The 23,096-nt window shown below is 26.4% G+C and overlaps 4 protein-coding genes across 5 annotated transcripts; 3 read left to right on the top strand and 1 right to left on the bottom strand.

Moving 5' to 3' along the window:
- The first annotated feature begins 2,102 nt into the window (after nt 1–2,102).
- On the top strand, nt 2,103–8,778 carry Pix (ATP-binding cassette sub-family E member 1 pix). The gene is made up of 9 exons (XM_072910687.1): nt 2,103–2,261; nt 4,049–4,270; nt 4,519–4,734; nt 4,842–5,049; nt 5,180–5,366; nt 5,446–5,852; nt 7,348–7,660; nt 7,743–7,977; nt 8,592–8,778. The coding sequence occupies exons 2-9, from the start codon at nt 4,058–4,060 to the stop codon at nt 8,637–8,639; spliced, it is 1,827 nt and encodes a 608-aa protein (XP_072766788.1). The 5' UTR covers nt 2,103–2,261; nt 4,049–4,057; the 3' UTR covers nt 8,640–8,778.
- Nucleotides 8,779–9,286: 508 nt separating this feature from the next.
- On the top strand, nt 9,287–11,365 carry Rpt1 (26S proteasome regulatory subunit Rpt1). Its single transcript, XM_072910689.1, has 6 exons — nt 9,287–9,498; nt 9,581–9,618; nt 9,777–10,259; nt 10,345–10,509; nt 10,591–10,757; nt 10,842–11,365. The coding sequence occupies exons 1-6, from the start codon at nt 9,426–9,428 to the stop codon at nt 11,218–11,220; spliced, it is 1,305 nt and encodes a 434-aa protein (XP_072766790.1). The 5' UTR covers nt 9,287–9,425; the 3' UTR covers nt 11,221–11,365.
- Dib (Cytochrome P450 302a1, mitochondrial) lies at nt 11,326–14,783 on the bottom strand. The gene is made up of 8 exons (XM_072910688.1): nt 14,228–14,783; nt 13,660–13,900; nt 13,349–13,524; nt 12,926–13,130; nt 12,326–12,476; nt 11,969–12,217; nt 11,618–11,851; nt 11,326–11,528 (listed from the first exon to the last, which is right to left on the bottom strand). The coding sequence occupies exons 1-8, from the start codon at nt 14,406–14,408 to the stop codon at nt 11,421–11,423; spliced, it is 1,545 nt and encodes a 514-aa protein (XP_072766789.1). The 5' UTR covers nt 14,409–14,783; the 3' UTR covers nt 11,326–11,420.
- A 262-nt stretch (nt 14,784–15,045) lies between these two features.
- LOC140676052 (retinol dehydrogenase 11-like) lies at nt 15,046–21,126 on the top strand. Of its 2 annotated transcripts, XM_072910692.1 has the most exons (8): nt 15,046–15,060; nt 15,222–15,265; nt 15,350–15,648; nt 18,369–18,450; nt 18,697–19,001; nt 19,263–19,379; nt 19,647–19,863; nt 20,319–21,126. In XM_072910692.1, exons 3-8 carry the CDS (start codon nt 15,531–15,533, stop codon nt 20,458–20,460), a joined length of 981 nt encoding a protein of 326 aa, XP_072766793.1. In that variant the 5' UTR covers nt 15,046–15,060; nt 15,222–15,265; nt 15,350–15,530; the 3' UTR covers nt 20,461–21,126. The 2 variants fall into 2 exon arrangements, with proteins under 2 accessions (XP_072766793.1, XP_072766791.1); XM_072910690.1 differs by lacking the exon at nt 15,046–15,060 and having other exon boundaries at nt 15,247–15,648.
- Nucleotides 21,127–23,096: the final 1,970 nt, after the last annotated feature.

Genomic DNA, 23,096 nt, shown 5'->3' with positions numbered 1-23,096 from the left:
TATAATTATGTCCTTCTGTATACAAATTTTCATTTTGTTAGTTCACGCATTTTATTTTATATAATGTTTGATCAACTATTTTGATGATTATTGTTTAAATAAGATACCAAAACTTAGGAAATTTTAAACAATTAATAAATTATATTTGAAGAGAATTTGTAAAAAAAGAATCTACACTTTTTTACAAAATAGAATCTAAAAAAAATATTTTTTTTTTTCAAAGAAAAAATATATAGTTAACGAGAACTTTCTTAAAATTTTCAGTTTTTGCATGTAATTTTGACTTAAACACATTAAAAACACATTAAAAAAAAATTATATATTTTTTTACATAAATTAATTTCTGTTATAATTCGTACAAAGTTTATATCAGCACGCTTGCATACAAAATATATATGTCTATGTGTATGTTATGATAAATTCTATTTTGTACAGTGTAGATAAAAGTAATTTATTTTGCAAATTAAAATATTTAAGTTAAAATTACTTCATAAATTAAAATATATTATATGTATGTTTAAGACAAAATTACTTTCATAAATACTTTTATCTGCACTATTGCACAAAATGTAATTTTCATAATAATCATAATAATTATATTAATTATAATAATTATAAATAACTTCATGGCCTTTAGTGATAAGAAAATATCTTCAAAAAAATAGTTTCTTCAGGAAAAATGTATATGCTGGTTAACAAAAACTTTTTTAAATTTTATTAAATTTTATTACTGTCTTTGCGATTTAACTTAAATAAAACATATTAAAATACTTTTTTAATTAAAGCTTTAAATGCTTTTTTTATGTTTGCGATAATTTTTCGCCAAGTATCGACAACATTTCTGAAAAATTAAGTTAGTTTCAAAGTTATATAACTCGGCAAAAAGAATCATAGGAAAGTTTTAAAAAATGTAGGCAAAATATTGTAATTTATGGAACTTGACTTAAATTTTTCGAGAAAAATTTTTATATTGAGCTGCCGAGTGTCAAAAATACGTAATTTTAAAAAGCAAAACAAATTTTGTTTTTTATAAAGTACAGAACAAAAAAGATAAACATTTTTACAAAAATTTTTTTAAATTACCGATAGCAACTTTAATCGTTATTAGTACAGTATTATCATTACAATAAAAAAGTTTTTGTATTTTTCCTGTTTTATGCTTTAATTTTATTTGTTTCTTAAAATTATGTATTTTTTACACTTTGTAGCTCGATAAAAAAATTTTTCTCGAAAAATTTAAATCAAATTCCATAAACTACAACAGTCTGCCTACAAAATGCTTTTTCTTAAATTTTCTTAAGATTTTTTTGCCAAATTTACATGACTTTGAAACTAAATCTGCATTTTTTCAGAAAAATGTCAATACTCAGCGAAAAATCATTGCAGAAAATAATTAAAAAAACATTTTAAAACTTGAAGTTTCAGCTTAAACATACTGTTGATAGATTAAAAAATTTTTTTAATCTTTTTAGTATTTATACATTAAGAAATTCGAAAATTTATACTTTTAACCATATGGTTGTATATGCCAATCTCTTGTATAACAATTCATTGCAGATATTCTCTTTATTATATTAAATTAAGAATCATTAAGAAAATAGTTTGAGTAGAACATTTATTTTATTACACATACATATATGCGTATATGTACGCATATATGCATACAAAAATAGTAATTTAAATTATATCACAGTCCCTATTAGTATACTAAAATATATTAAAATGAAAAAATATTACGCAGATAATAAAACAGATTTTATTAAATTCATAATATTTTCACATTCCTAATAATCTCCACAATCCATCATATACATCTATAATCGTATCGTGCTACAGCACGGACACACACCAAACGAAGAAACTGTTATCAGTAGCATCGAAAAGTGGATTGGTTAGGTAGTTCCTTAGACTCCCATATGGATACAGAGGCGCTACTAGACATCGGTCATAGAAACGTTCCACTTGCCGTTCTGACACTCGTAAGGGTCATCTGTTTTTGTTGAACTTGTGCTGAACAACAAGGATAAAATGATACCGCGAGCATTACAAACGTCAAACGGAACGTGCATATGGTCGATGACATACTCACGCATGCGCATAAAAGTCCCGCCTAGAAAGATTCCTTCATCTCCATCTCGCATTACGTATACTTACGTGTGAAACTAGAGAGAGTGAACTCGAAAACAGCAGGTATTCCTTAGAAAGGTCAGAAAAAGTATTTGGCAGAATTCCTTTTTATTGGCTTTGAGACTTTATAATAGGTACGTATCGATATATTATATTATTTCTATTGTAACACATTATGTATATTGAACGTTATTTCTAATAATTTCCTTTCCAAGACTATTCTCGTTTTATGAAGTATGGTCTAACTTTTAGAAAATGTTAGGTTAAAACCGCGTGGTATTATCTTGGTTCACATTTTTTATATTTATAATAGTTAAAATCAAATTATAAATTAACAATTTAATGCATTTGTACGTTATTATTTTATTTAATCAGAACTGTAAAGTATGCAATGCTTATAATATGGAGTATTGTCGTAACATCTTGTATTAATTTAAACATATTCTCATAAATTGTTTTACACTTACGATAGTACTTACAATACTCTATTTAATACAGGATATCCAAGAATAAATGGTGGAGTTTCGATCGATTTTTATAAATAACACAAACTTTAATATTGATATGAATTTTTTTAAATAATAACTCAAGCAACTCAAACAGTTTTATTATTTATTTAGTTTATATTAACAGCACGTAACAAAAATTTCCATTATGACATATGCCATGCTATTAGTGAGCCCATATCAAAATTTACTAAATATGTAATAAACATTGTTTGAAAGAGTTGCTGATTATTACTAAAAAAAATTCATACTAATAACCAGTTTGTGTTATGTATAAAAATCAACAAAAACCCTACCATTCATTTTTTTATGTCTTGTATTTATTATTTATTTGGTCTTTTATTGTTGTATATCTTATTTTAATTTTGATATTTAATATTACTTTTTTATAATTCATAATATATTGTTAATATGTATAGTTTATATTCTTAATATATTTTATTTGTTATAAATCTTTAATGCATTACAGTATAAAATTTTTATTTAAGTTTCTGTTGATTGCTGTTTTTATCTATATATCGGTTATATTCTTAATCATAAAAATATAATAAATTCTGAGCAAACAGCAAGAAAAATTTTTTTATGCTAAAAAAGAGTTAAAAATTTTATTTATTTACTGTAGATTACATACTATATAATTTATATTAAAAAATTATAGTTTATAATTTGGAAATATAAGGAATATATAAATAACTGATACATATATATATATATATATATTTATCTTGAATCTATAAATAATAAAAGCATTTGATTGATCAAGCAAGATAAAGAAATCTTTGCCTTGATTGGTTAGGTCAATCAAATGCTTTTAGTAGTTACAGTATCAAGATGAATGCAGCCATAGGCTTAACTATACACTAATTATTTTGGTTTTAAGCGACACTTAAATATGTGTTTGTCTTTATTCAATTAGAAAGAAAGATAAAGATAGACACATGTTTCAGTCCAAAATAATGTTGGTATGTACAACCTGACCTAAGTAAGATATAATGTACATGTAATTTAAGAGAATATAACATAAGTATATATTCTGAAGATATTCATATTACATTATGCATATTTAATAATCCTAGTAAAATCAGTAAAATACTGTTAGCTAAGATACAAGTACATATGAGGGAGATTTAAAGTATATGTATATACATATCTTGAATTTCACATGAAACTTACTATAAATAATCAATATGTATATACTCCTTACATATATTCTTACAATTGTATTTTAATTATTTAACTTTCTTTATATTAAATTGCATAAATGTATGCTTTGGCATGTATGAAAAAATTTAGAAATAATTTGGACAATTACTTACATTGTACACTTACAATATTAGATAGTTATTTTATACTATACATTATATTTATAATTTATTTTAATTATATATTTTGTTCTTTTCTCTTTCTTAAATTAGCATTCTACAATGCCACCAAAAAAGTCAATGGAAGAGACAGATCGGTTAACCCGTATAGCTATTGTGAATTCTGACAAGTGCAAACCTAAACGATGTAGACAAGAATGCAAAAGATCATGTCCTGTAGTACGAATGGGAAAACTTTGTATAGAAGTCACCCCGAATAGTAAAATAGCAGCCATTTCAGAGGAATTATGTATTGGGTGTGGTATTTGTGTCAAGGTAATAATCATATCACAATTATAACCATATCATCAGTCATAATTATATCATAATATGTTCACAATACAATACAATTAATATGTAAAATTGATATAAAATGTATAATTCTTTATTGACTATTCAGATATTTCTTAAAATTAAGTTATCATCAAAAAAAATATGTTTAGATTAGCTTTCACAATACAATGTCTATCTGTAAATATTACATAGTAATTTTGAATGACACTAATAAAGACACATTATTGCAGAAATGTCCGTTTGAAGCAATATCTATTATTAATCTTCCTAGTAATTTAGAGAAGGAAACGACACATCGTTACTCGAAAAATTCATTTAAACTACATAGACTTCCTATTCCACGTCCTGGTGAAGTTCTAGGATTAGTAGGAACTAATGGAATTGGTAAATCTACTGCCCTTAAAATTTTAGCGGGCAAGCAAAAACCGAACTTGGGAAGATATTCTGTATGTATTCACATAAAGTAAAATATACATATATAGATTGTCAGTAGTAATAAAATGGATAACGTAATTTTTTTTTTTTTTTTTTTTTTTTTTTTTCATTTGAATAGGATCCACCGGATTGGACAGAAATTTTAAGTCACTTCAGGGGTAGCGAATTGCAAAACTATTTTACAAAAATTTTGGAAGATGATTTGAAAGCACTTATTAAGCCTCAATATGTTGACCAAATTCCTAAAGCTGTAAAAGGTACTGTGCAGCAACTATTAGATAAAAAAGATGAATGCAAAAATCAAATGGAAATTTGCAAAATGCTTGGTAAGCAATGAATTAATATCTTATAACACTTTTATGTAAAAACTAAATGTAGTTATTTAAATATTAATAATCTTTTACATATATAATATTTTGCTCTTCTTTAAAATGTAGCTTTTTTTTCTTTTTTTAGATTTATTACATATACGTGATCGAGGTATTGAAGCACTGTCAGGTGGTGAGCTTCAGCGATTTGCTTGTGCAATGGTATGCATCCAAAATGGAGATATTTTCATGTTCGACGAACCCTCCTCGTATCTAGATGTCAAACAACGTCTTAATGCTGCTAAAACTATTAGATCCCTCATTCATCCAGACAAGTAAAGATTTATTTTGTAAAAGACTTTATTAATTTCTATCAAATTTTAAGCATTTATTATATTTATTTTAATATTTCAGGTTTATAATAGTGGTAGAGCATGATTTGTCTGTTTTGGATTATTTGTCAGACTTTATTTGTTGTCTATATGGCGTTCCTGGGGCATATGGCGTCGTTACTATGCCCTTTTCTGTAAGAGAAGGAATCAACATTTTTCTTGATGGTTTTGTCCCTACGGAAAATTTACGATTCCGCGAAGAATCTCTTGTGTTTAAAGTTGCAGAAAGTGCAACTGAAGAAGAAGTGAAACGAATGAATCATTATGAATATCCTGCAATGACAAAAACAATGGGAAGTTTTAAATTGAATGTAGAGAAAGGACAATTTACCGATTCAGAAATACTTGTTCTGTTAGGAGAAAATGGAACTGGTAAAACAACATTTATCAGACTGTTGGCTGGCAACTTAACACTGGATGATGGATCAGGTAAGCTTAAAAATATAAGTATGCAGGATTGTCTATTATAATCTATTATTTGTGATATAATTTCTAAAAACGTAATGTTCTATTGGATTGGAGAAGAGATTTACGTGTTGTCTTTTTTAAATAAAATTGAAAATAAAATTATATATAGAGCGTTTTATAAAGAAATTAACAAATTTCAACAGTGTACTCTAGAAGTATTTTAGAGTCTCTCTGACCAAAAAAGGAAGATTTATATGAGTTTATTCGACTTTGTTATCAAGTTAGAAATCTATTATGCATGTGAAAAGGAATTGCCATAAATGTTACTTAAAAAAATTTTTTTATTAATTTTTTCTTTGCTATACCTCAAAATAATATTTTTACAAATACAAATTCATAAAGGTATCTTATGAGATGCAAGGGCGTTGATGAAATGTCTGAATAGATGAAACAAAACAGCAATATGCTTACAGGATGTTCACTTTGAATAGCGTTTGTATCTTGATAATACACAGACTCAAAAAATCAATGAAGGGAAAATAGAAATATTAGAATAACATTTATGATAATGTTATTTTAATATTATACAATAATATACTTTTTAACTTGATACAAATTTGAATAGATTTATCATGTGTATAATCTTTTTGTTAAAAAATCTCCAGAATACACTACTGAAATTATCAATTTCATGGAATATTTTATAGAGTTACAAATTTTTAATTAATAATTTTTAGTAATTAAAATAATCACATTATTGGCTTTTATACATTTTTTTCTTTAAAAAAAATTTTCTCTCGAAATATGATAAAGTTTATACATTTCATCCAAAAACGTCCATATTTTTATTTATCAATTAAAAATCAATAAAATAAAAAATATCTAAATTAAAAGCTTTTGATTTTTTGATATTATAGAGTAATAAAATTAAAATAACTAGGCAATGAAGAGCCGACGCGGATGTAAAGCAGGTGTAAAGGAAATAATTTCAAACGATAATTCAATTAATTATTTATTTATGATCCATACTTTTCATGAACATTTTATTTTAAGTCACTGAAAAAGGCTCAAAAGGAGTCCGAAACGTATGGATTATGAATAAATAATTAATTGAATTATCGTTTAAAATTATTTCACACTCTACATCCGCGTCGGTTCTTCATTGCCTAGTTATTTTAATTTTATTAAAAATCAATAATTTTATTTATTCTAGACTTATATTAACAAAAATAACAAATCTTTTGCATTATTTCTAATAAGTAAAAAAAAAGTTAAAAATGTGAAATAAAATTTTATTGATAAAATTTTATTTCACATTGATAATTTTATTGATAAAAATTTTGTTTCGAAAAAATTGAATTAAAAAATTGATAAATATCTTTATAAATAATCTTTTTCTCTATTTTATGCTTGGATAACTTGTATGAAACGTTTTGTATGAAATGCTGAAAGTTTATAGTGTAGATTATATAATATTTTACATAAAATAAAACGCGATAAAATTATTACTTTACAGAAAGTATCCCTCAACTTCATATTAGTTATAAACCACAAAAGATAAGTCCCAAATCTCAAGGTGTAGTTAGACAACTATTACATGAAAAAATCCGAGATGCATATGTGCATCCACAATTTGTAACTGATGTAATGAAGCCTTTAAAAATCGATGATATTATGGATCAAGAAGTGCAAAACCTTTCTGGAGGAGAGTTGCAACGAGTTGCTCTAGCTCTTTGCTTGGGAAAACCAGCTGATGTTTATTTAATTGATGAACCATCTGCATATTTAGATTCTGAACAACGTTTGGTTGCTGCAAAAGTCATCAAAAGGTATTTTATAAATATTTTTAGTTATAGAAATGCGCGATACGCGTAAATAAATATTATGTATAAAATTGCATTTATGTTTCAGATTTATATTACATGCAAAGAAAACAGGATTTGTAGTAGAGCACGATTTCATTATGGCTACATACTTGGCAGATCGTGTAATAGTATTCTCTGGTACACCATCTCTAGCAACTACTGCCCATAGTCCTCAGTCTTTATACAATGGTATGAATAGATTTTTGAAACTATTGGGTATTACTTTCAGAAGAGATCCCAATAATTTTAGGCCACGAATTAATAAAAATCAATCAGTGAAGGTATGTGTATATAAGTTTTTCTGATATGTATAAGTTTTTTATATATTTCTTATATCGAGATTATATTTGCGAAAAATCTATTAAAAATTACAATGTATGTGTTTATATATACACATGTACATAAATAAGTTTTTAAATACATACACACACACATATGTGTGAAATATCATACAGTAAAAAATATAATTTACAAATATGTATATATAATGCATGTATATACAAATAGTCATGTATATGCTATTTTAATTTATATACATATATATATATATATATATATATATATATATATATATATATATATAAATTAAAAAATAGCATATACATGACTATTTGTATATACATACAAATTATATTTTTTACTGTATGATATTTCTAATAAGGGATATGTCACAACTGTCTAGAAACGATTTGATTTTCCTTATAGCTTCGACGATTTGAAAGGAAAATACCCAAAGGAAAATACCTTGTCCCTTAAAAATACATGTCCCTTAGATTTTTGTGTGTAACATATTTTAAGGAGAATTAAATCAGTTCCAGACAATTATGACATATTCCTTTAGAGTCTTTTATATATTTTAAAAGGATATGATTTTAATTTTTTCTTTACTTTCTAGGATTTAGAACAAAAGAGGGCTGGACAATATTTCTTCTTAGAAGAATAAATACATGGTATTTTCTACAAGTTGAATGGATGGCATAAAATATTGTTAAAGAAGTTTTTTAATCTTTATACTTTTTAAATGACATACAGAAATAAACATATGATGTATATCATAAAATATTAATGCTGTATGTTTTATGATAATCTGAAATCTATTATTTAAAAAATAGAAATATTAATCTCTTGTGTGAATAAAATAATTATTTTATTCTGCAAATAATGCAAAATACAGTTAGACATATAATAACAAAATAATAAATAAAATGGATTATGTATATGAAAAATTAGAAAACAAACTGCAAATATGATTTTGTACAAGTATATTTATTAAGCTCTGTAATTTGCATGTGAAAACTAATAAAAAATGGCAGTAGTAGTGTACAATGGAATTTCGAAATAGCATACATCCTTTCCAATATATCTTCCAAAACTTGACAAATGTATGTAAGATGTATATAAATTATTACAATATTTATTTTTATATTTATATATTCTTTGGCATATATATATATATTTTTTTTTGAGCGCATGGACGAAATAAAATATAAAAATGATCGACCGTAGGTAAATTATTCTTTTCCGTCGAAAATGCAGGTCTATTTACCATCTGTTCACTAGAAAGAAAATTTCAAGCGTTCACATTTGCATTGTCGCGATTTTGCTGATTCACTTGTAATCCAAAGGAAACATAACCTTAAGTAAAGACAGAATTGTCAGTCTATCTCTATCAGCCTCGCGAATAATAAACATATAGTTGAATGAATAAGACGATTTAATAAACGCAAGGATGCCGGATCATTTGGGAGAAGATATGCGAAAAGTGAAGAACGAGGAAGAAAAGGAAGAAAAGGAGATAAAATGTGAGTTGTATGTTGTAGTTCTCTGACTCTTTTTGTCACATTTATTTTGTCATCTTCTAAAGATTATCCTTTGAATTTTCAGCATTGGATGAAGGCGATATTGCTTTATTGAAAACTTATGTAAGTTGAACTTCTTAATTGATGTCAAACTTTTTAAATTAGATATGATTCAAAAATGAAAACATTAATTATGTAAAAATGTCATATCTCGAATTAATATTCTTCTTCTCTAATTAAACATTACAATGTATAATATTGTATATATTTGTAATAATTAGGGTCAAGGACAATACACAAAGAGTATTAAAGTTGTTGAAGAGGATATACAAACTATCATTAAGCGTGTGAATGAATTGACTGGCATCAAAGAATCAGACACTGGTCTAGCACCACCAGCACTTTGGGATCTAGCAGCAGATAAACAAACTCTACAGAATGAACAACCGCTACAAGTGGCACGCTGCACCAAAATTATAAATGCAGATTCAGATGATCCAAAGTATATAATAAATGTGAAGCAATTTGCAAAATTTGTAGTTGACTTAGCAGATTCTGTGGCGCCAACTGATATAGAAGAAGGCATGAGGGTAGGAGTGGATCGTAACAAGTATCAAATTCATATTCCGCTTCCATCCAAAATTGATCCTACCGTAACGATGATGCAAGTAGAAGAGAAGCCTGATGTTACTTATAGTGATGTTGGTGGTTGCAAAGAGCAAATAGAGAAATTGAGAGAAGTTGTTGAAACGCCATTATTACATGTTAGTATATAATAATACTTTTGTGTCAATTTTTTTTTCTTTTTCTAGTAAAATGCCAAAGATAAATAATGAAAATTAATTACAGCCAGAAAAGTTTGTTAATCTGGGTATTGAGCCACCAAAAGGTGTTTTGCTGTTTGGACCACCAGGTACAGGAAAAACTTTATGTGCCAGAGCAGTGGCTAACAGGACAGATGCCTGTTTTATTCGTGTAATTGGTTCAGAATTGGTCCAGAAATATGTTGGTGAGGTAAGTCAGTTTAGTGTAAAAACTCTTAAAGTTACAAATCTACATATGAATTATTATACATGACAACTTAATTCTTCACAGGGTGCTAGAATGGTAAGAGAATTATTCGAGATGGCGCGAAGTAAGAAGGCCTGCTTAATCTTCTTTGACGAAATCGATGCCATTGGTGGTGCTCGCTTCGACGATGGTGCCGGCGGCGATAACGAAGTACAACGTACTATGTTGGAACTGATCAATCAATTAGATGGGTAAACTATTTTATATCTTTAAACTTTGTCTAAAGATCTTATATTTCAATGTTTTGCGATTTATTTGTAAATAAATTTTTTTAGATTCGATCCACGCGGCAACATAAAGGTTTTAATGGCGACGAATAGACCCGATACATTGGATCCTGCGCTGATGCGACCTGGGCGTCTGGACAGGAAAATAGAATTTGGTCTGCCGGATCTTGAGGGACGCACGCACATCTTCAAGATCCATGCACGCTCGATGAGCGTCGAGAGGGATATTAGGTTCGAACTGCTCGCTCGTCTCTGTCCCAATAGCACGGGAGCTGAAATTCGATCTGTTTGTACCGAAGCTGGCATGTTCGCGATTCGTGCACGACGCAAGGTTGCCACGGAGAAAGATTTCCTCGAGGCGGTCAATAAAGTCATCAAGTCGTATGCCAAATTTTCCGCAACACCCAAGTACATGACTTACAATTAGAGTGCATTTACGATTCCATTCGATTTTGGCCGATAAATTAATATTAGCGCGATATAAATTATAATTATTTCTATTGCTGTATCTATTGGATAAATCAAGAAACAATTTTGCTCTAATAATAAACTTTATTGTTTTCTGATACAAAGTTCTTCGAAAGAGTATTATTGTAATCCTAATAATTTGACTTTTCTACACATATATCATAAATCTTCGAATTTTATTTTAATCGGCCTATCAGGTACATTTATTAGTAACGAAAGTGAATCGAGGGTTTCTCCACACCATGTAAACCGTAAGTTTCTGCATATCTACAAAGAATGCATTAAATTATGGGACCGCACGCTATAATATCTTTATAAGCTTATAAAATCTCTATATAAACTTTTAAAATTCTTACCCGAAGTAAGAGGACTTGCAAATTCTGTTCTGCGAATCGTCTCGCGATGCACGCTCGCTGGCCATGACCAAAGGGCAATACGATATATGGACTTATAGATTTTTTTTTCATCTTATTTATTCCATCGTTCATTCCATCATTATCGCGTAACCATCTTTCTGGTATGAACGAATTTGGTTCGTCGAAATATTCAGGAAGTCGACAAATCACTTCATTCTGCGTAACAACTATTGTCTAAAATATTTTCAAAAAAATTGTTTTAAAAATATTTTCTCTTTACACAAGCTATTTCTCTTTTAAATATACCACTCTTTTTAAAAAATAACATTTAATTTTATAAACAATATATACTTCTTTGGGAACGTGATATCCACTAAGAATCACGTCAGTTTGCAGAATACGGCCTACTCCTACAGTGAGAGGATTTATGCGAAAAGTTTCCTTGATTACAGCCTTAGTATATGTAGCGTTCCTTAAAGTCTCTGCTGTTATCGGAGAAGTAGGATCTGTTAATAAAGCCATAGCTTCTGCTCTCAACTTTTCTTGAGCATGTGTATTTTTTGCAAGATGATACAAAGCGAATGCCGTACTATATGACGTCTAAAACAAAAATCGTATTTCTCTTGTTACACTTTCGTTATCTGTGATAATTATATTCAGAAAAGTAATCAATTAATTTAATTTTATGTATAAGACATTAATTCTTACAGTATCCACGCCAGCGAGCAACATGTCACATGCCATACCCACGATATCCTTAATATCTAAAGTCTCATTTTTCAAATATTGGTCGATTAATGATTGTTTTTGGCAAATTGATGTGTCCTGACTTTTCTGAGCGACTATTTCCAGCGCTACTCTGAAATATTTCGGAAGTTGAAAGTCATGGTAGAATTATATATAAATCGTGAATATCGTGACTTTTTGAAAGATCACAATCATAATCGTCATAATGCAAAAATTTTTCTTACGTAAAAAAGCACAATATATATCTCTATATAAAAAAAGTAAAAACTACTTGAAATACAATATCTGCATATATTTTCTTGTCATCTTTTATAATCTTTTTTTATCTAATTTTAAAATTATTTTCTCTTTTAAAAGTAAAATATAAAAGATTATGAAAAAATTCAATTAAATTGTTTTACGCATTGTAATGTCTTTAAATATTTCATCTATTATCTATTGTATATGCACTTTTACTTGTGTCATTATCTTCTTTTTTTTTTAAGAATAATGTTATGTAATGTCAATCACGGCTATATCTATGTTGCAAACATTTTAATCAATTTGTAGCTATAAACTCACTCTTCCATGTAATTTTGAGCTTTGCACATTTTTTTATACAATGGTGTTTCGAAAAATCGCCAAAGCATCGGGCCATTGTCTAGTTTCAATACTGCACTGTTTGTTGTAAATGCTGCATTGATAAGCCTTGAACTCCGAGAATTTTCATGTCTTTCTTTTTCTGATAAACTCTGCATCTTTATGTCAAAGACGACGAGACATGTCACTGCCATTATAAACAAAATTGTTATCAACATAAACAAAAATTTAAACAAAATTTATTAATAACTATTATTTAATTATTTATTAAAGAATTAATTATCTTTTGTATTTTGCATTTTATATGCTTTTATTTTAACTTGAATGACTTTAAGCTAACTAATTACTAATTACAGTCTTAATGAGATAACATGATTTGTCATAATAATCTTAATAAAATCTTACATTCAAGGAAAAGATGCGAAATTAACGGCAGAAAATCATCGGTTTTTTCACGAGAACAAAGTCGTACAAACTCCTGAACAACGAGATCAGTATCCTCTAGATAATTGATGATGTTCTGTGGTTTGCTAAGGGCTTTTTGAAACTCACGGCGCAGTCTCCACCATTCATTGCCATTTCTTATTAAAAAATTAGATTTAATGTGTATTTTTTGTTATTAGCGGGGCTCCAAGCGGTTTTATCTGGCTAAAGAGCTTTTTTATTACAACGTAAATGTAATACGAAATTTTATAAAAATCACAGAAAATTCTTACGTGGCTATAAGGCCTCCATTATTATAGATGTTACTCCTGTCTGTTCTATACTTCAAAAGTCCTAAATGAGATCTTCTTTCGGGATGGAAGTTTGTTTCGGCTTTGAAAATTTTTGCAATATCTTCTGGTTGGAATACCCATACCACTACTGTACCTGGTATTATTTCTTCTCGCACTAAAGGTCCGTACCGCTTTAATTTCAATAAACCGTTCATACGCAGTTTGACAAAACTGTATTCACCTATGTTATAGACATAGTTAATGAAATTAGTTCATTATAATTATGTAAAATGAAAATATATATATATATACTAAATACAAGAAAAAAATATAAAGTAAAAAAATTGATATCCTATTTTTATTCTATCGATTTTTTTTAATTTATATTTTTTTTCTTGCATTTAATATATACATATATATATATATATATATATATATATATGTATGTTTTTATTTTACGATTTTTAGTTCAGTAGAAACAAAAAAAATAAGAAACGCAAGTTTTGCGTTTCTACCATAAATTTTATTTTGAAAATTTATAATTTATTTATAATAATATTAATCTTACCGATGAAAGGCAGATACTTGTACAACGTGCCAATAACGGGCAAAGATCTTGGTCCTGGAATGTCTTCGAAAGGTTTTGGTTTACTTTTATCAACATGATTCGAATCAGTCGAACAAGATCGAGCGTATAATTTTTTTATTATCCTGCTTTCTATACATTGTTTCACTCGCGTTTTTAACATTTTATTATTTTATTTGTTTATCAAATATATATATTGCACACTTATATATACTCTGTTACAAATTTTATCATCAAACGTTACACTTTTTGAAGCTCAACTGTAAATAATGAACCAGACAAAAACAGGTTTTAGAGTCTGTGCAGACTACCTGAGCTCTCAACTGGTCAATGTTTCGTTCTTCTTTACTTCTCTGCTTTTCTTTCGTCTAATCTTTCGATCTTTTCGTTTTGAATGGTTGGCATAAATTTGATGCTAGAAAGATAAAACCTGTATATTGTTTCTTAATATTGGTTTTAACGAAACATGAGCACAAGCTGACGAATGTGATTGTGTAAAGGTGAACTTTGTGTCTTGAGACTGACAATATTAAATATTTACTTAAATATTAGCTCCGTTATGTGTCTATATATATATATATATTTTATCTTTAATAAAAACAAACATATGACATTCATATATAGAAGTCTATAAAAAATATTATAAATAAAAATAATTGCTTTTTTTAAATAAATATAAATTTTTAAAATTGCTGCAAAATTGTCGTATTTTTCAATTTAATATAGGCTGATCTTGATAAAATAGCACCAGTTTTCTATAACAATATTGTGAAAGAAAATATACAGTTAAAATCTTTATAATAAAACTTAAAGATGTAATAATATTTTTATTTTAAAAACTTATAATAAATAAATTATTTTTGTATCTAATATAGTTTTTAAATAGCTCAAAATTTTAAATAAATAAGAAATAAAGAATATTTTGTACATATATTTTATTAAAATTATCGCATAATTTCTTTTTTTCAATTTTTAGAACTTATATTACCGGTCTTACTGCTTCTTTAAGTCGCAATAAATGTAAGTACCGTTAGGTACTATAAATGTAATAAATTCCATTCCTGCATCAAACTGCATCAGACATCTTTCTTCTGTACCGTTTAGTTCTTTCTGCTACGTCATTCGTGGAACATTTCGACCGACCAAAGAAAGTCTGATTAAATATTACTTTAAGACTTGACTTAACAATCAAGCATAACGTGTTCGTTCAGACAGAAAGTGACAATAATTCTAAAAAAACTGTGAACTATTAAAAGTAAAATTGAATAAAGAAAACATTGCAAAAATGTGGCTGTTTCATAGTCAGTGCACCAGTAAAGCACGTCTTGTAGGTAAGACAGTGATTATAACAGGAGCGAATACCGGGATCGGTAAGGAAACTGCCAGAGATTTCTACAGAAGAGGTATTTTTATAGTTACATCTTATAATTTTTCAAATTTTAACAGAATTACACACTTTTTGAAATGACAACCCGAGAAAAAATGAACTCCCGAGAAAAAAAGGTACATATAAAATATATGGATTTTGTCAATATCTGAGCATATCTTGTTAAATATAGTTATATATGATAATATGAGAATTAAATAAAATCATATAATATTTAGAGAGATTATTTAGAGCGATCTGACTATATAATTTGTTCATATATAATTAAATCTGAAATTTGACGCAATAAAATTTGATCATATATAATAATATCCAAAATTTGACGTGATATGATGTTATCTTTATATAATCATATTCGGCTAGATCTGTTTTTATATATAATCAGATTTAACGATCATATGATATCACGATGATACAATCATATTGCGCCATTTTTTAGATATTATTATACATATATGATTATATAAAATTATATATGTTTTATCAGATCTTTTTACATATATCTAATTATATATGTTTATATCTGATCATATTAAACCCATTTTTTCTTGGGAATTTATTAAACTGATAATGAGAAAAAAAGAGAGAGAATTTATGTGTGCATGTTTGTATATCTATCTAATTACTGTACAAAATAATTTTAAATTCTAATATATGCTTAATTTTTGATAGTAATAAATAATATTTTTTAGTAACTAAAATAAATCTTAGGTATTCTGGGAAGACATTCCTAAAAAAAGTTTGGTTTAAAGAGCAAATCATACTTGTAATATATAATATAAAGTTTAATATTTAGTTTTCCTAACATATAATTTAATATATAATATAAAAAATATATTAAAGTAAAAATTAATATTTATATGAAGTGGAAGCACATAAAGTTCTCTCTCTAAAGCACTAATAGAATAAAAGATATTATTATTATTCTTATTTTTCAAATGCCAAACACATGCGACAAAATATTTTTTAAGTATATTGAATTACAAAGAATATTTTATAAATAATTTTAATAAGTATAATGAATTATAAAGAATACTTTATAGATAATTTTATTTTTTAATAATTTATATAGTTCTTAAGTAAAACTAATAATGTCAGAAAAAAGGTAAATTGTGTTTCCTTCCCTTAAATATAAAAATATATGTATAGTAATTAAACTGAATAAAAAAAATTAAAACAATTTTGTCTTTCTCCTGACGTTATTAATTTTTATTCAGATTAATTATTAATTATTATATATTTTTATATTTTTATATATCACTTATATATTTTTTATTTTTACTTAATTAAAATAATGTGAATAATTAAACTCTAAAAAATACATATTAATTAAAAATAAATTCTCTCAAAATACTTTAATACACATATATAATTATTTCACATTTAAGTAGATTGTATTATTTATTATTTTATATATTTTAAATAACGGCGTTATTGTATGTGCTGTATAATAATATAAAATCATAGCCCGGTAAAAATTTTTTATATATAATCAGGCAAAAATGGTCTGTAACAAAGTTACATTTTTCGATAATGAGTAACAAAATGAACAGTTACTTTTATCGTTACTTTCCAGACAGCACATGTCTTTAAAAGATGCTTAAAAGACAACTTAAAGAAGTTTTGTTGTCTTTTAAATATCTTTAAGATGATATAATTTCTAATTAAAGATGATCTTTTGGCCTTTTTGTGTTGTCTGGGATTTTTTCAAATATACTTGAATATATTATACTTCTTTCAAATATAATTTTCAAATAAGGAAACATAGATATTTTTCGTTTCATGCATAGCGCGTATTTTATATAGTACATGTAACATATACTATAGCTACATATGCACATGTACGTGAAATGGAACTTAGGGATTGATAAGAGTATTGAAATGCAGTATCACATAGAAATTACTGAATCTCTTTCTAGTATCTTTCTACTTTGTAAAAAACGTTTAAGTAGACAGATAATTCAATGATTAGTCAAGAATTCGATATTATGAAAATTATTGTATCGTGTTAGAATTTTAAAATAAAAAAAAATTGAAGAGACGTGAAAAAAGCGATTTTGACCATATTTACAAATCTATTAAAAGTAACTAACAATAAGAAAATTATTTTATTTACATTTACAGAATCTAAAAGTGTTTAAGAAAGCTTGTTTACACTTTTTTTTTAAGTTTGCTTATTTAAAGTAATTTATTATTATCAAAATTATTACATACTTTATATCAATAGCACTATCAAAATTATATCATTTTGATTTACTTTAATGTAAAATAATGTTCAAAAATTTTTAGTGTTTAGTGTAAAAATTTGATCTTATATTAAAAGAATTTTTATATAAAGTTTGTATTGTATACAAAAAAGTAACGGAAATTGTAACGATTTGTTACTTTTTGAGTAATAGTAACGGGAACGAGTTTCTTTTTAAAATTAGTAACGAGTAACGGTAACGAGTAACGGTAACGAGTTACTTTTTGGAAAAAAGAACGGTAACGATAACGAGTTACTTTTTGAAAAAAAGAACGGTAACGGTAACGAGTTACTTTTATAAAGTAACTTTCCTAACTCTGATTTTTATATAGAATTTTAATTTACATCTTACGCATGATTGCTAATAATATAAATAAAGTATACGTCATTGTGTATAGTCCCAATAAAGGAAAAATAAATGGCAATTAGAAAATGTTAAAAAGGATAGAAAATTCTTAGCTTATATAAATATGACATATTTCTCTTTCTAGGTGCAAGAGTAATTTTAGCCTGTCGAGATTTACAAAAAGCAAACGATGCACTTGAAGATTTAAAAAATAATCCACCCTCAAGGTAAGAATAAATAGAAACAATATAATTTAATAAATATAATATCGCATTGTTATTTAAGCATCATTTTTTAAATATTTTTTAGATTGTTTAATATTTTTATAATTATTTATAATTTGCTAATTAATAAGCTAAATGATGTTAGTATATTTAAAATCAGCAGTTAATAATTAACAATTACAAGAAAATTAATAATTAATTATTAATTAACAATGATTATTGTTTACGAGATAATGCAATAATTTCCAGGGCAGACAGGAAACAATTTCAAGGTGCTCCAGGTGAACTCGTTATTTATCGATTGGATCTCTCAAGTCTAAAAAGCGTGAAAGAATGCGCTAGAAACTTAATAACGAAAGAATCGGCTATTCATCTGCTAATAAATAATGCCGGCGTGATGATGTGTCCTCAAGAAACAACCGAAGATGGATTCGAATTGCAGCTACAAACAAACTACATCGGTCACTTCCTTTTGACGCTTTTGTTATTGCCAAAAATACAGTCTTCTGAGCCTATCTGCAGGATAGTAAATGTGTCATCAGCAATTTATAAACGTACATTTAATAAATTATATGTCACTTATGTATAAGTTATGTAAATATGATAACAGATACAGAGATTGCTGAACAGTAAGTTTATATAACAGGTAGAGAGATTGATAAACAGTAATTTTATATAACAGGTAGAGAGATTGATGAACAGTAAGTTTATATAAGATTTTAATGTAAAATATTGTAATATTATCATAGGCCAAATATTTAATAATAAAAGCAGATGACTGATATAACAAAACTGTAGCTATTAATATATTACAGATGGTATTATACATGATGACTTAAATTTGAAAGAATCATATACTCCTCTTAAGGCCTATATTCAAAGTAAACTAGCAAACATATTGTTTACCAAGGAACTCGCTCGTCGTTTAAAAGGTAAATAATAAAAATTATTTGATGAAAAACTGAAATACGTTTTATTACGTTTTATACAACGACACATTAAAAATTACAATAACGAATCATAAAAGTTAGCTTAAATATTAATTAATTTCATAAGCTAATTGTTTCTAATAACGTCGTGCGATATGACACTTTTTCTTTCTTTCTTTGCTGAAATGTTAAGTTATTAAAAAGATTAAAAAACTTTTAATAAGAGATTATTGTAGAAATAATTAATAAATTAAAATTATTTTTTTTCAGAAGCAAACATTAATGGAATAAATGTATATTCCTTGCATCCTGGCGTTATACCAACAGAGCTGGGTAGACATTTTAATAGAACAATATTTCCAGGTGTAAACACTGTTATTCGAACGGTTTTGAGACCATTTTTAAAAAATCCTGAACAGGGCGCACAAACGACGATATATTGTTCGGTGGATGAAAAAGCAGCTGATGAGACTGGTTTATATTACAAGTAAAGGAAAAAATTATATATTATATAGAAATTATTTATTACAAAAAATAACTAGTTAGTATCAAAAGTATAATAATAAAAAATAAATCAAACAGTCTTTAAAATAATATGACATATGATAAAATCTTATCGAAAGATGAGTCATATTATATACACTTAGTATGTTTTTTTTATATTCCTATTATACATATTTTAATTGTGTAATATTTTTTACATTTATATAAATGATATTTCTTTGAAATTCTTTGTTTTTGTACACATATTTCTCTATATTTATGTTTATATTATACATATAAAAATTATATATATATATATATATATATATATATATATATATATACATATTACACATTAAGCATACATATTATACATTATAACAATTTTTAACGGTAATTATGTTTTTCTATTTTTTTTACATATATATAGTATATATTTCGAATATCTTTTTTTCGCAGAGAATGTAATGTTGCAACTCTACACTGGCGAGCGCAAGATAATCAAATTGCCAAAAACTTATGGGATCAAACTTGTAGGCTTCTGCATTTGAAACCTGATGAAGATCTTGCCACGTTTTTGAAAACCGTGTCAAATTGCTGATAAATAATATATTACAACCTCATATATATATATATATATATATATATATATATATATATATATTTAAATAATATATGATACTAAAGGCGTAATAGAGCCAATTATACGTAATGTAGTCGAAAGTAACTAAAAAAGAAATTGAATTCTTTATTATTAAATAATGAATAATCATACAACAGGCGCAATAGACATTTTAGATTAAATAATCGTGCGCTGTTAGAGGACTAAATATTCTAGAGCAAATAAGAGCGAACGTTTCGGTCTGATTTTTCAGGCTTTCTTCAGCGCAATATAAAAACGGAAAGTCAACGCAAAATAAATTAAATAAAGTACAATACATGGTCAGGTTATTCTTAACGGTTAGGTCAAAGATATAAAAATCGTCTTATTCCGGCAATACGCGCGATGTGTAAATCTGTAATAACTTGCAGTAGTCATCTCGACATGGATGGTAAAAACGATTGACGCGCCAAATCATTTTATTGAGGTAAAATTGTATAGAGTAACCATATGAGGCGTGGGTGGCAGTAAGCTTGTTCGTATACAAACGATGAGAACCGGCAAACAAATGTTCTATATATATTTAATTCAATTAATAATATATATTACATAGCTTTAAAATTATTGTTAGAGTGATATGTAAATATGAAATAATATACCAAAACAATTGGAATACAAATTAAAAATTTATAGTAAATATTACGCAAAAATATTATAAATAATATATCATATTTTAAACATGTATCATATTTTTAAATATATATATATACACTTATATATACACATATATATATATATATATATATATATATATATATACTTATGAATTTTAATAGTTGGTATATTTTAACTATAAACAAAATATATATATTGAAGCAAAAAAATTTTTTCTCATTATACGGTATATAGTAAATTAGTTTGTGTTATCATTTTATTATAATGTATATTATTATGAGATATGCAACGACTTAAATTACTAAAATATGTAAAAAATATTTATTGTAGTTATTTTTTATTAATAAATATATGTGTTTAATTCTACACATGTCTTTTATATATATATATATATATTCCAATACAAATACTTAATATATTCTAGTATTGTCATTAATATTTTAGTACAGATATACTACATTATACATATGTAGATTATACTATATTTAGTTAAAATTTATAATTATCTATTGATTCACAAACCAGAAAAAAAGTTAAAACTTTATGAACTTGTCTCGAATATATACAGAATGTCCGGTAATTATCGTCCCACTTCTCTAGGGCAGATAGAGCAGGTCAAACTGAACATAAAAGTCCTCTATCATTTTGCGATTTTCACAATAATTATTAAAATATTAATTAAAAACGCTCAGCATATGCTGAGTTCTATATACGGCGCGCACTCATACGAGAGGTATGGGGATTATTACCGGACACCCTGTATATATATATATATAAAGTTATTTGGTATTTCTTTTCGATTATCATTATTATCAATTATTCATTCTTCCTGTATCATGCTTTAATATAAATTAGCTTTCTAAATGTTACAATATATATTTGATAAAAAAATTTTTTTTCAGTTGTAATCAGTTATACATGTTGACATGCATATAAATTAATGTAAATTAGTGATATATATATATATAAATATACATATATACATACAATATAATATATTTGATAAATATACATATGTAGAGGGGAGTAAATACTAAATAAAAATAAATTTAAAAAAAGATTTTTATAAATAATTTTTATAAATAATTTGAAAAAATTATATAAATAATTCTCATGTACTTCACACACGTTTCCATTTCTTAAAATCAAAGAAATGCAATGTGTTTCTCAACGCTTATCTGATTTTTAATTTGTTTAATTGAATACGAAGTATATGCATAAGTGAATTCAAAAGATGGGCTTACGAGACTCCAGAAATGTATCAGTGAATATACGATTTGTAAGAAGGAAATTTATCGTTCTCTTTTTTATGGGTTTAAATGTTCTCACAATCCCGGAAGGTTACATCCATGCGTGTTTATACCAGACAATCATATTTATCTCGTATTTAACGAACTTTGTATACTACCCGTGCATAAACTTATTATTACCTGTATTTACCAAGTTATGTTTATTCGGATAAAACTATCTATATAAAATGTTTCCCTCTAAACCCTCCAACTTTTGTATTTGATATTTTCTCTTAAAGTGCTTTCCTAAAGATTTTTTCCCGTTGGTTATTCAAATGACAACTCAATGTAACTTTCAACCCGTATAACTCGAAAATACTTAATGAAAAATAACTTAATTATAGTGTTTTGGAAAGCTCTCGAGATAAGCGCAAAGAATGTGTAATGAAAAGTGGGAGGGTTTTATTTAACATTTATGGTACATATAATACCTTATATTCCAACACATGATACACAGATAGTCGTTTGTGATCCCGATCGATTCTTTTGCTATAACTTTACTTAAAATTAATTTTTTTGACATTAATCATACATGAATTGAAATTTTAGACTTTAACGAGTGTGTTCATAAAAAGTTCATTGGTCTGACAGTTATAGTTTTTATGTGAGGAAGCCTAAAAGTAAGCATTCGGAATAAAGTCGAAAAAATGTTATTTTTCACATTAAAAGTTT

The sequence above is a fragment of the Anoplolepis gracilipes genome, chromosome 2 (assembly GCF_047496725.1).
Source record: "Anoplolepis gracilipes chromosome 2, ASM4749672v1, whole genome shotgun sequence".
In the NCBI taxonomy this organism is placed as follows: domain Eukaryota; kingdom Metazoa; phylum Arthropoda; class Insecta; order Hymenoptera; family Formicidae; genus Anoplolepis; species Anoplolepis gracilipes.
Note: the sequence above shows the minus strand (reverse complement) of the source record. Positions and strands in the feature narration are given on the sequence as shown.